The sequence below is a fragment of the Heterodontus francisci genome, chromosome 26 (assembly GCF_036365525.1).
Source record: "Heterodontus francisci isolate sHetFra1 chromosome 26, sHetFra1.hap1, whole genome shotgun sequence".
Lineage (NCBI taxonomy): Eukaryota > Metazoa > Chordata > Chondrichthyes > Heterodontiformes > Heterodontidae > Heterodontus > Heterodontus francisci.
This window is the reverse complement of record NC_090396.1, coordinates 71432714-71446055: the sequence shown is the minus strand read 5'-3', so window position 1 is coordinate 71446055 and position 13342 is coordinate 71432714. Positions and strand designations below refer to the sequence as shown.

The following is a 13342-nucleotide window of genomic DNA, read 5'->3' as shown; positions in this document are numbered from 1 at the left end:
TGATCCTCAAGCTATAAATCACCAACTGTCTCTTAAATGGCAGAGATGCATATGGCTACAACAAACAAAACCCATGGCACTGGGAATAATCTGGAGATTAAAAACAGTGTTTTTAGCTCCCCCTTGGTGAATCCTTGTTCACTGCTTTCCAATTATAAGGCAAAGAAATGAGCACAAACATGCTTTCTTAGGTTTAAAGAAGTGAAATTAAGCAACTCTAATTCTGTTAACACTCATGGATACAGGACACACCCACGCAGATAGAGAAAAGAGCAGAAAAAATAAAGTGGAAAAGTTTGAGGCAATCTCAGGAGGGTTTTTTTGTTACTGTGCTTCGAGCTTGCTGTAGAGTCCTTGATTGAAGGTCAGGTCTTGCTTTTCGTTGGGGCCCAGTATTCTTAAACCTTGTTCACTGTTGGTGACTTTTCTCTTGGGGTTCATGTGTCTTCAGTAGGTCTTGAAATTCCATGAGAAAGAGATGGGAGTAGACAGGAGAGGCTCTTTTCAATCCAGGAGTCAAGAACTTTCTGCCAGTTCAAACACTCTATACAATTTAAAATCCAAGTTGGCCAGCAGGGTGGTCACGTGACTGACTGGTTTGACCAGGTCTGTGTATTGTATGGGAGCAGGGGATAGTTCCTTTGTTCCAATACTGTTTGCTGATATGCAAAAACGTCTTTCTGGCCAGGGGCCTGGCAATTCCTTGAAACAGGCCCTCTTTTTCCCAGCAACAATTTAAATTTCAGTGTCCATGTGGTGGAATTAATGTGCCTCATTCTTGACCAAAGGCACTGGAAATTATATCTGTTAAAGGAATGTCAAGTGAAAAATGAAAACTTAATGAAACTAACAGTACTGTTACCCACCAGTCCGTTCCATGTGCGTGAAGTGAAGTCACTGAATTTCTCTATTCTGACTAACTTGGTATCTGTTGGCCTCTGGCTCTCGGCCTTTGCTTTTACCGTATCCCCTTGTGCTTGCACTCTCCCCATGGGAACGTTACCATCTCCTTCCAGTATAGTACTCTTGCTTTCCAATTGAAGGGCTAGTAGTATAATAGGTTTATTAAGCAAGTAAACAAGAGACTCAAACTGTTTTTCAATTGAGTGTTAAAGCAAACAAATGTGTTTTTTTAAAAAAAAACTTTATTAGAAATAATTGTAAAACATTTTCAGAGTAAAGCCAACCAAGTTGCATGGTCAAGAAGTTGCAGAGCTTCGTAACGCAACCCAAAAAAGAGGTACAAGGTAGTACAATACTGAGACCCTGATCAATCTGCAGGTTTGTTCCTTTTGAGTAAAAAAAGTTGCTTATCTAGACTTGTAATAAAGACCCTCACCTATGAAAAAACTGGCTGGAACTGCATTACTGATAAACATACCCAAGCTTTATCAATGACCAGAAAGACAATTTTCTTAAGGCATACAAATACATTACAGTAGATAAAAGGCCATTAAAAGCCACCATTCATGCTTGGGATCTATTACCTGCTGCTGCAGAGAAGGAAAGCAGCAATTCCTGCAATGGCACAGTTCTGCAGCTGGTGGTGGCCCTTACTTCACCTTGAAATAATTCTTTACAGGTGAACTTAGTGTCAGGATGCTAGTTACCCAGTGAATATATCCTGTGTTTGCCAGATAATCTCATATACACATACTTTTCAGCAAATATTATGGGACATTAATTAGGACTGAAAAATTTGCCCAAGTTTTTTCCTGCCTGCTGTCAGACCAGATAAATTAGGACACACTGCTCTACAATCTTACACTTTGCAATGGCCTAGATGAGAGCTGGCTCAGCCCAAACCTACATCTTTGTAAGGCTCAAGGTTTAGCACCACACCCGACAATGCATTTACTGATGGCTGGTTAAGTACCCAGTCTGCTGTTTAAAACTTCACTTTGCTTCAAGTTCAATTTAATAAAAACTGTCCAACTTTAAATCTTCCTACTTACATTTTAAGCAGAATATTAGGTTTTGGAAGACTTGATATGACACTGCAATATTATAAAACAGTATCGATATGTATAGAGGCATTTTCAACCATCATGATTGTCCTGTAGCTAAGGATGCTTGCATCTACAAGAAAAAAGGTGGTACTTGAACAATAATTTCACCTCGGATTTTTTTTTTGGGTACTTCCCAAAAACCATTCATGCTGAAAAATCTGAAAATACACAAGCCAATCATCCACACAAATTTCCAACCAACTATTTTCGTTAGCAATATACCCATGTTCACAAAAATATTACAAACTATGTAAATGCCCTGCAGTAACACTAATGTGGCAGGAGAATGCTGACAGGTAGTTTCCATGATAAATATGGACGCAGCAATTTATAAATGGAAATATTTAATTAAAAATTAAATCTATGACTTTAAAATGGGAGCTAAATTATATCTTGATACCCTGATCCAATTATCCCCAAAGTCTAACTCCATTCTGCCTGAAGTCTCTCTTTACTCCCTAGATGCAATATAGTGGATTCACGAGTTTATACAAAACGTGCAAGCAGCAATTTCACAGTAAAAATAAAGGAGTGCTATCCACAAGTAGAGCCTTGTGCATGCTTTTGAATTTTAAATCCTTTTAGAATATTTTTTCTGCTTATCTAAAGCCAGTGCTAAGGCATGGAACACCCTCCTGTCACCTACCCCCTCCCCATCTAGTTTTGGAACCGCTGCCAATATCCAATCACTGCGGAGATGTAAAGGTTCCTCCAGTCTTTCCAAACAGCGTATGCTAACTCTTCAGCTCGGAAAGAAAACATCCCTGTTTTACTGTGCCAAGCCTGTGGATTTGCACTCAGGTGGGAGCTGGGCTGTCACTGGATTGTTCTCTGAAGTTAATACAAGACCACAATCTTGTATGCTTAAATATAACCCTTTTGAGGTGTTGTTCAAAGCTGCAATATTTACTGGGCTCAAACAACTGGCCAATCACCTGCCCCACTACCATTCACACCCTGTTAGGACTTTCTAGTCTCTTTGGGTTCCTTAATTGTCATGGAGACTTGGTCCATGCACAAGGTTTAAATCCATTAACCTGTATATTTAAGCCATACACCAATAGATCTTAATCTTCCAATTAAGGATTTATTCACCATAGCGATAACAGCACCAAGAATACCTCTCCCCAAATCTCCAGCTCCCTAAAATACCAACTGAACAAACTAGCAAATGATCAATAGAATCACAGATGGAATTAACTGGTCCAGGATGTAAAATGATTCAGGCCGTGTGCTTTGGGTACTTTGCTCTATGTAACAGTAACCCAACAAAGCACTGGGAACACCATTACAGCAATGGTTCAAATTAAAAAAAGAAAATCCATTTTGCTAAAGAGGAGACAAGACAGATCTTTGATATACTAATAAGTTCCCCTTGTTACTGCCTATGGCCAGTTGGTGATTGGGCAACAGAATTGAGGAAGAGATTGCAGAATACAGTCATCTAGTAGATATTAAAAAGAGCAAAGGGCCCAAAACTTCATGGTCTTCGTTCCCAGTGTGAGTAGTGAAAATGTAGAACTTAGTACCACATGGAGTGGTTGCAGTAAATGGCATAGATACATTTAAGGGGAAGCTAAATATGTATAATGAGAGGAGGCTCATGTGGAGCATTAATACTGACGTCCTTTTGGATCGAATGGCCTGTACCTGTGCTGTAAATTCTATGTTATCAGAGGTTTGCAGGTTCTCAATTCTCACTCCATTGAAACTAAATGTCCCATAAAATGTTCTGTCCTAAAATATGTTTTTAAAATAAGTTCTCAAACTTATATTGCAGGTACACTATATCATTTAAAAGTATGGGGTGCAGAGGGGGAACAGGGAGTTTATTTTATGAGTTGATATAAATCAGCTTGATAGAAAACCGTTCACCTCTGCATACTGGAGATTCTCACAGACAGACTGTTTGGTGTTCACACAAACTGTATAATTCTCTGTTGGGCTTCGGCCTGGACTGAATACAGAAAATTTTCTGCTGCACTGTTACGACAACTTTCACCTTGTTGAACCAGGTTCTAGGCAGCAGCGACCTGCATTGCATTCGTAGGCCTATACAGAATAATTTGTAACCTGGCATTCCTTTCATTACACAACATTTTATGGCTCCAATGCTTTTAAACTGACGAATGTAGGTGAAGGGCCAGTGCAGGCTGGGAAGAGTAAGAGAAAAGTGTCTTGCCAAAAGGACATTGAGCATTGGGCGCCTCTCAAATTGCCTACACCAGGAGGTTTGGCAAAAATCATCTCGGCAACTCACCAGAAACACATACGTCTGACTTCAGAGGCAGAGTAATATCATTCTGCACAGACAGATTTCTGTATTACTACAGTGAACTTGTGAAATGATCACCAGGACTCTCCATATTTAATGCACACTGAGGAATTCAACCACTTTCTACCTGGCTGAATTTTTTTTTTTTAAAATGGCCTCCAACCTTCAATATCTTTTCAAAGCTTTTGTTTAAAATAATTACTGAGAGGATAATAAAATTGCCCCTTTACCTTTTCTCCCCCCTCCCCCCACATTCAGTAGCTCAAAGCCTTTCCACCTATAGGATTTTGTAACTAGAACACGAGGACCCTCCTTTACGGTGATGCTTCCAGCTCTTGCACAGGTTTGGAGTAGCCAGACCTCGAATGCTAATAGATCCTATTAGAGGTGAGGATTTACCCCTCACTGGAGTCTAAAATACCAGTACTTTCCAACCTGGATACACAAAGGAACATCCAAAATATAAGGCTTCGCAGGGTTGATCAAGCAGCCAGTCAAACACCACTTCTCGATTTCCAGAGCTTATGATCACTCGAAGCTTGAAACTAGCGGCATCATTGAAGCCTGAACCCAAGCTAACAACTTCCATGTCAAAGGTCACCGATGACCCAGTAGAAACACAAGGTAGTTGATTGGTCATTTCTTTACCATTCACAAATACTGTCCCTAAAAAAATAAAATGATGAAACAAGTTATTCAGTCTCAGGATGAGAGCATCACTGGTATGCCCAGCATTTATTGCCCAGCCCCAAATGCCCTTGAGAAGATGGCAGAGTCACCTTCTTGAATATAACCATCTTGCTAGGCCATTTCAGAGGGCATTTAAGCGTCAACCACATTGCTGTGAATCTGGTGTCATGTGTAGGCCAGACCAGGTACGGATGGCAGATTTCCTTCCCTAAAGGACATTAGTGAACCCAAAGCAGTTTCCTGCTTACCATTACTAATACTAGCTTTTTGATTTATTCAATTCATTGAATATAATTTCCTCAGCTGCCATGGTGGGGTTTTCATTCATGTTCCTGGATCATTAGTCCAGGAACATAACCACTACACCCAGAATTAAATCTGGCATTAAATATAATGTGCAGACTGTAATGTCCTATGGGGAGGCAAAACAGAGGCTCTGCATTCAACTGGCAGTGAGGAGACAGATGATTTTGCAGCCATGGGAATTGGAGCAAGTGGGTAATTGAATGATTTCTGCCTTTCGCCATTTCCACTGCCCGCTAGCTCGGAGATCAAGTCTCACTGTCTGTCTGAGTGGTCCAAGACAGAAAAAAAATAATTGCATTGATACAGCACTTCATTGTATCTCGAACTCCTCAGTGATCCACACACAATGAATTACTCTGAAATACAGAGATTATTGTTATGGAGGCAGCTGTTTTGTGCACTTCCTTCACTAACAGACATTAGATAAATAACCAGGCAAACCTTCGTGGTGCTGATTGAGGGAAAAGTACTGGCCAACACGCCAGGAGAAGTCCCTCCTCTTCATTGTGGGATATTCAGCAGTCACCTGGGCCACCAGAACAAGAGGTCGCCAGCCTGGGTTCAACATCGTGCCCAGTAGGTTAACAGCTAGGGGTCATGCACCACTTTCTCAGCACTGCATAGGAGCATCTGCATGGGAAAGCTCAAACTCCTGGTGCAGGATTCAAACTCAGCTACCACCAGAGCCAAGCAAACAAGCAGCACGGTGTCATGGCCCACATCTAGTCTTTACTAGTAATGTATCTAGGTTTGCTGATGATTGTTACGAGGGTTTCCTTTTTTGTACTAAGAACTTAGAATTCAGTGTGTTTTAAAAACTGAGAAAAGGATTTTTTTTGGATATTGACTGTACGAGAGAACTGGAAAGCAGGCAATTTCAAGTAAACATCAAGGGGTTATGACCTCCTAAGAGCACCACTTTGAATGACAGGGGAGACTCTGTCCGGTCATGGAATCAGCTCAGGAAGGCTTTGCTTTCACTTTGGACACTTTTTTAAAAACCAGTGAGTTGGACATAGAGCAGGCATTTGAAATTTGGCTCTGACCTGCCTGGAGAGAGAAAAAGACTCTCTCTGAAGGGGAAGACTGCATCTCTAGAGAAGAAACCCCTGTCTGTTAGAGGTAGCAGATTCCTATTAAGTATTGCTGAAAATAGAGACATGTTGTCGAAGCTTTTCATCTTGCGCTCATCCACAAGAATATCAATGTAAGGGAAAACAACAACTTTATACGGTGAGAAGAGAGTTCTGATTGGTTGGCAAGTGAACTCTGATTGGTAGAGGCGTTGCCATGGAAAATGTACCAATTTACAGTGACTGACAGTTAACTGCCAAGGTTTGTTGCAGGCTTCCGAACAACATATTTGATTTCCACATGCAACATAAACGTCTGACAGTGTTGCGAGGCCTTAAGACAAACCCGGACATACACATCAGTAAACCTGAGGAAAGGATGGGAACAGTCCTCCTTACTAAGCGTGACTACATCAACCAAATGCACACCATTCTTAATGACGGGTCCTAATTCATATCCATTGGACCTGCTGCTCAACATGACCAGACAGCCTTGCTCGAAAGTAAGCTAAAAAACACGCTGGACTTGTGTAAGAGCTATGAGCTGCTGGGTGATATATATGACAGGGTTCGTCCTCATGGCTCGCTGCGTCCGCGACTTTACAGGCTGCCCAACTGATGTCCCTCTACGTCCCATCTCATCTGTGACCGGTTCTGCACAACATGAATTAGCCAAATGGTTGGGCGAATTGTTACAACCAGTTTTGAGAAAGTTCTCCACACGGTGAAGGATTCCTTCACATTTGCTAAGACCATACAGGACTTGCATATCATAGGAAATAGGAACAGGAGTAGGCCATTCGGCCCATCAAGCCTGATCAATATGTGTCCATATGCTCATTTGATATTGCTAGCCTATTCACCAATTTGCCACTTAAGAAAGCCATAGATATTTGTGCTGCAGCACTACATCACAGCGATCTAGATCTGCCACCATTGCGTGAATCAGTATTCATTGAACTCAGCAACTCGCGCAGTTGAGTTCAGTTTTAATGACACCATATATGCCCACATCGATGGTGTTGCCATAGGATCCCCTCTAGGCCCAGCTCTCGCAAACATCTTTGCTAGGTTCCATGAGAAACGTGTCTTTGAGGGAATGACATCTAACCTCCTGCCTCTTGCATATTTCTGATGTGAAGATGTTACGTTTGCTATATTTGAATCTGCAGCTGCATGCAATAATTCCTCACGTCTTAATGGGTTCCATCCTGCACTCAAATTCACCTTTGAAATGGAGCAGTCAAATGAGCTCCCTTTCCTTGACATTCTCGTTGAGAAATCTGCTAAGGGGCTCTCTACCATGGTTTACCACAAACTTACCTTCACTGGTTAACACACGCGTCGGGATTCTCAGTTTCATGCATTATAAAATTGGCCTTATTGGCAACCTTGTAAATAGATCCCGAGCCATTTGCTCACCATGCAAGTTTGATACTGAAATAGGGTGAATCAAAGACATCCTGCGTGACAATGGCTACCCTGATCAGATTACTTGCTGTATAAGGCGCAAACTTATGAACGGGCCTAAGACCATCATTTTCAGCCCTGAAAAGTGCCCAGTCTACCTCAAATTACACTGGAAGGGTAATGTATCCCAAAAATTTGAACAACAGGTGAAGCTAGCTGTTTCACGCTGCTAGTAGTAACACGTGTGGTGTTCGCCACTAACAGCATGCTGACGTCAAGCCAAAAAGACATCCTGCCTACCACACAAAAGAGTAATGTGATATATGAATTTCAATGCCAGTGTGATGCTAGGTATATAGGCCGTATGTCCCAAAGACTGGCAGATCGTATCAAACAACATGTCCCTTCCGCTGTTTACTATGGGCAAGGTACAGGCCGTACCCAATCAGCCTGTGCTTGCAAAACTAAAAACAGTGTCCAACATTAGATGTAATTCCATGATTGGGCAACATTTGCTAAATAATCCTCAGTGTGCTAAGAATTACACTGACAACCAATTTAAGATTGTCAATAGGACTTGCAGTGTGGCGCATTTGCACATACTGGAAGCTACATACATTAATACACAGGGCCCTGATCTTTGCAGACAGAAAGAACATGTACAAACATTGTGCCTGTTTTAGATCAACAAAATAAGTGACAGCCATTCACTTGTTCATTCCTCAGGGCAATACCCAGACCAGAGTCAAGCTGCCTGGTTTAAATTTCAAACAAAGCTTAGCAGTTAACTGTCAGTCACCGTAAACTGGTGCATTCTCCATGGCAACACCTCTACCAAAGTTCACTTGCCAACCAATCAGCACTCTCCTCAAAGTAAAAGTTGTTGTTTTCCCTTACATTGGTATTCTTGTGCATTGTCCTGATGAGTGCAAGCCGAAAAGCTTCAACAGCATTTCTCTATTTTCAGCAATACTCAAGTTCTGTACTACCAAACGATTAATTAGATTCTTATTGCCTCCTGTCTCTGAAGAATCCCTGCATTAAGAGTGGTTCCTGTTGCCTCCTGTGTTTTGGGAAATCCTGAAATCTGGAATAAGCTTCTACTGCTATATTGCTGTTGTGAGTCTTAAGCAGACCTGTTGCTACACCCTTGCTGAAAGGCCTACGTGAAGTCTGCTGCAGACGAATTGCCTTGAACGCCTATCCATTCACAGACTGTTCATCAACCTCGCCTGGAGAGACTTCGAGTGGCATCCGACTATTTTGACTGGGACACCTCACCGAACCAAAAATATCCTACCAGAACGTGATAAATTTAATTATGTTATTTTTTTTCCTTTTTATTCCAAGAAACAGCTGTAATCCAAAAAAATCTTTTTTCCCCGGTTAATGGATGTGTGTGTGTGTGTGTGTGTGTGTGTGTGTGTGTCACACATATGAGGGCTAGGAAGGATAAGGAGTTAAATTTTTTTTTTCATATATAGATTTTATCTTGTTATTGTTTAAGGTTTAGTTAATTAATAAATAGTTAATTTGTTGTCTATTAAAAAAATCTGGTTGGTGTGCTTCATTCTGGGGCACAAATAGAGTATATAAATTGGCTGTTTTTCGGTTAGTGGGAAAATTTATTGATATGCTGTGACCCGTGGAGAAGTGGGACCGAATTCACAGTACAATCCTCCTGCCTTGGTCGTAATATGATACAAAGCTAGATGGAAAGGTAAGCTGTGGGGAGGACACAGAGAGGCTGCAAAGAGATATAGACAGGTTAAGTGAGTGGGCAACAAGATCGCAGGTGGAGTATAGTGTAGCGAAGTGTGAAGTTATTCACTTTGGTCATAAGAAAAGCAGAATATTTTTTAAAAGGTGTGAAGCTTGTAAGTGTTGCTGTTCAAAGAGATTTGGGTGTGCTTGTACAAGGATCGCAAAAAGTTTAGCATGCAGGTATGGCAAGCAATTAGGAAGGCAAATGGCATGTTCGCCTTTATTGTAAGGAGATTGGAGTACAGGAATAAAGAAGTCTTACTACACTGTACAGGGTTTTGGCGAGACCACATCTGCAGTACTGTGTGCAGTTTTGCTCTCCACATTTAAGAAAGGCAAAGGTTCACTAAATTGGTCTGTGGGATGAGGGGTTTGCCCTATGATGACATGCTGAGTAAATTGGTACTATATTCTCTGGAGTTTAGAAGAATGACAAGTGATCTCATTGAAACATACAAGATTTTGAAGGGTCTGGACAGGGTAGAGGCTGAGAAATTGCTTCCACTGGTTGGGGAATCTAAAACATGGGGACACAATCTCAGGATAAGGAGCCAATCGTTTAGGACTGACTTGAAGAGAAATTACTTCAAAGGGTTGCAAATCTTTGGAATTCTCTACCCCAGAGGGTTGTGGATGCTCCATCGTTGATTACATTTAAGACTGGGATTGACAGATTTTTGGTCTCTCAGGGAATCAAGGGATATGGTGAGCGGGCGGGAAAGTGGAGTTGAAGCCTAAGATCAGCCATGATCGTGCTGAATGTTGGAGCAGGCTCAATGGGCCATATAGTTTACTCCTGTTCCTATTTCTTGTGTTCTTCACTGAATCACCCAATTTCAGCCTTCGTACCCTGGACTGTGAGGGAGGAAAATCAACCAGGATCCTGCTCCTGAATGACACGACGCAACACCTATTGGATGGTGCTGTGCTTGCATATCGTTAACTGAACATTAGATGGCTACCCGATAGGAGTAAGCACACGCCAATTGTATTACTTTTGTTCTAAAGAGTCTGGACGCAACAATACTAAAAACAATTATTTATTATCACTACTTTGAGTGACATAACAGGATCATGGACATCTACAGTGTCCTCCATTTTAAAAAAATTCGTTCATGGGATGTGAACGTCGCTGACTAGGCCAGAATTAATTGCCCATCCCTAACTGCCCTTGAGAAGGTGGTGGTGAGCCGCCTTCCTGAACCGCTGCAGTCCGCGTGGGGTTGGTACACCCATAGTGCTATAAGGAAGGAGTTCCAGGATTTTGACCCAGCGACAGTGAAGAAATGGCAATATAGTTCCAAGTCAGGATAGTGTGTGGCTGGAGGGAAATGCAGGTGATGGTGTTTCCATGCATCTGCTGCCTTTGTCCTTCTAGGTGGTAGAGATCCATTGTGGGACAGTCTGAAGAACGGTCACCAACGTTCACACAAGAGTAAGAATTAGAGAGAAACTAAAAGAATGATCTTTGTAGACAGTTCAGCCCTACCCACACAAGGCAGCCCCATTCAGTTTCTTTACCATTTGAGCTGATGCACACAGCCTTGTCTCTCTGCAGTGAGTCACATTCATTCTGCGGCTCGACACACACTCCGATACTATCTCTCTTATCCGGCTGTCCTGCCGCCTCCATTCTGGGAACAAAACAAAATAAAAAGCACAGCCTGTAAAAACTCCCTCTCCTGAATACGGTGTTCATCGATAGCAAGTTAGTGCCAAGAGAATAAAAGAAAAAAAACTAGCGTTTGTATAGCAGACATGCCAACCCCACTATCTGATAAATCAAGAGACAAACTCTTAAATATCAGGAAATTTGGTATAAAAATCACAAGTTGCTTTTTTTTTATAAAACATAAACCAATAAAGATTGACAGTTGGTTTATAAACCTCATTAGTGGCTTATTTAATCTAATAGGTCAGAGCACTTTACAAAAACTATATTACTGCATCTGAAAATGCTTCACCAAAAACTTGCAAAACATTCTACCAGTTATCCCCACATGTGTTAAAGAGGGACTGACCTTCCCACCACAGTCACTATTGGCTGAAACAGCTGCCTCAATATAGGATAAGCATAACCCACGTGTCCCAGTGTAATGCATTAATATATTAAGAATAGTTACCTATAGTGGAGTAACAATTATGACCTCCAAATTTCAGCTGTTCAAAATATGATAGTGGCAGTTTAAGTTAATACAAACATATGAACAATAACTAACAGGTAAAGATGCTTTGGTCCATCCGGCATGTCCCACACAATTGCAATACCTATGACTAGGCTCTCCACCCATAAAATATGAAGATTTCATTATCAGTTTCAATGCTTTTAATCATTTCTTAACCCTAAGGCTTTCTATAGGTATATCAGGAATAAAAGAATGACTAGAGTTAGATTAGGGCCAATCAAGGATAATAGTGGGAAGTTGTGTGTGGAATCGGAGGAGATAGGGGAAGTGTTAAATGAATATTTTTCGTCAGTATTTACAGTGGAGAAAGAAAATGTTGTCGAGGAGAATACTGAGATACAGACTACTAGGCTAGATGGGATTGAGGTTCACAAGGAGGAGGTATTAGCAATTTTGGAAAGTGTGAAAATAGATAAGTCCCCTGGGCCAGATGGGATTTATCCTAGGATTCTCGGGGAAGCCAGGGAGAAGATTGCAGAGCCTTTGTCCTTGATTTTTATGTCGTCATTGTCGACAGGAATAGTGCCGGAAGACTGGAGGATAGCAAATGTTGTCCCCTTGTTCAAGAAGGGGAGTAGAGACAGCCCTGGTAATTATAGACCTGTGAGCCTTACTTCGGTTGTGGGTAAAATGTTGGAAAAGGTTATAAGAGATAGGATTTATAATCATCTTGAAAAGAATAAGTTCATTAGAGATAGTCAGCACGGTTTTGTGAAGGGTAGGTCGTGCCTCACAAACCTTATTGAGTTTTTTGACAAGGTGACCAAACAGGTGGATGAGGGTAAAGCCGTGGATGTGGTCTATATGGATTTTAGTAAGGCGTTTGAAAAGTTCCCCACGGTAGGCTATTGCAGAAAATACAGAAGTATGGGGTTGAAGGTGATTTAGAGCTTTGGATCAGAAATTGGCTAGCTGAAAGAAGACAGAGGGTGGTGGTTGATGGTAAATGTTCATCCTGGAGTATAGTTTCTAGTGGTGTACCGCAAGGATCTGTTTTGGGGCCACTGCTGTTTGTCATTTTTATAAATGACCTGGATGAGGGTGTAGAATGGTGGGTTAGTAAATTTGCGGATGACACGAAGGTCGGTGGAGTTGTGGATAGTGCCGAAGGATGTTGTAGGTTACAGAGGGACATAGATAGGCTGCAGAGCTGGGCTGAGAGATGGCAAATGGAGTTTAATGCGGAAAAGTGTGAGGTGATTCACTCCGGAAGGAGTAACAGGATTGCAGAATACTGGGCCAATGGGAAGATTCTTGGTAGTGTAGATGAGCAGAGAGATCTTGGTGTCCAGGTACATAAATCCCTGAAAGTTGCCACCCAGGTTAATAGAGCTGTTAAGAAGGCATATGGTGTGTTAGCTTTTATTAGTAGGGGCATCGCGTTTAGGAGCCACGAGGTCATGCTGCAGCTGTACAGAACTCTGGTGCGGCTGTACCTGGAGTATTGCATGCAGTTCTGGTCACCGCATTATAGGAAGGATGTGGAAGCTTTGGAAAAGGTGCAAAGGAGATTTACTAGGATGTTGCCTGGTATGGAGGGAAGGTCTTACGAGGAAAGGCTGAGAGACTTGAGGTTGTTTTCGTTCGAGAGAAGGAGGAGAAGAGGTGACTTAATAGAGACATACAAGA

At 41.7% G+C, this 13342-nt stretch overlaps 1 protein-coding gene across 2 annotated transcripts in view; it reads right to left on the bottom strand.

Annotated features, from left to right (window-relative positions):
* Positions 1-1141: 1141 nt before the first annotated feature.
* The window catches only part of crlf3 (cytokine receptor-like factor 3), a 72245-nt gene continuing 60044 nt past the window's right edge, over positions 1142-13342 (bottom strand). For both annotated transcript variants that reach the window (XM_068058556.1, XM_068058557.1), the window contains exons 8-9: positions 11049-11161; positions 1142-4950 (exon numbers count right to left, since the gene is read on the bottom strand). In XM_068058556.1, the coding sequence (XP_067914657.1) occupies positions 4697-4950; positions 11049-11161 (367 nt within the window). In that variant the 3' untranslated portion in view covers positions 1142-4696. The remainder of the gene's footprint in view (positions 4951-11048; positions 11162-13342) is intronic.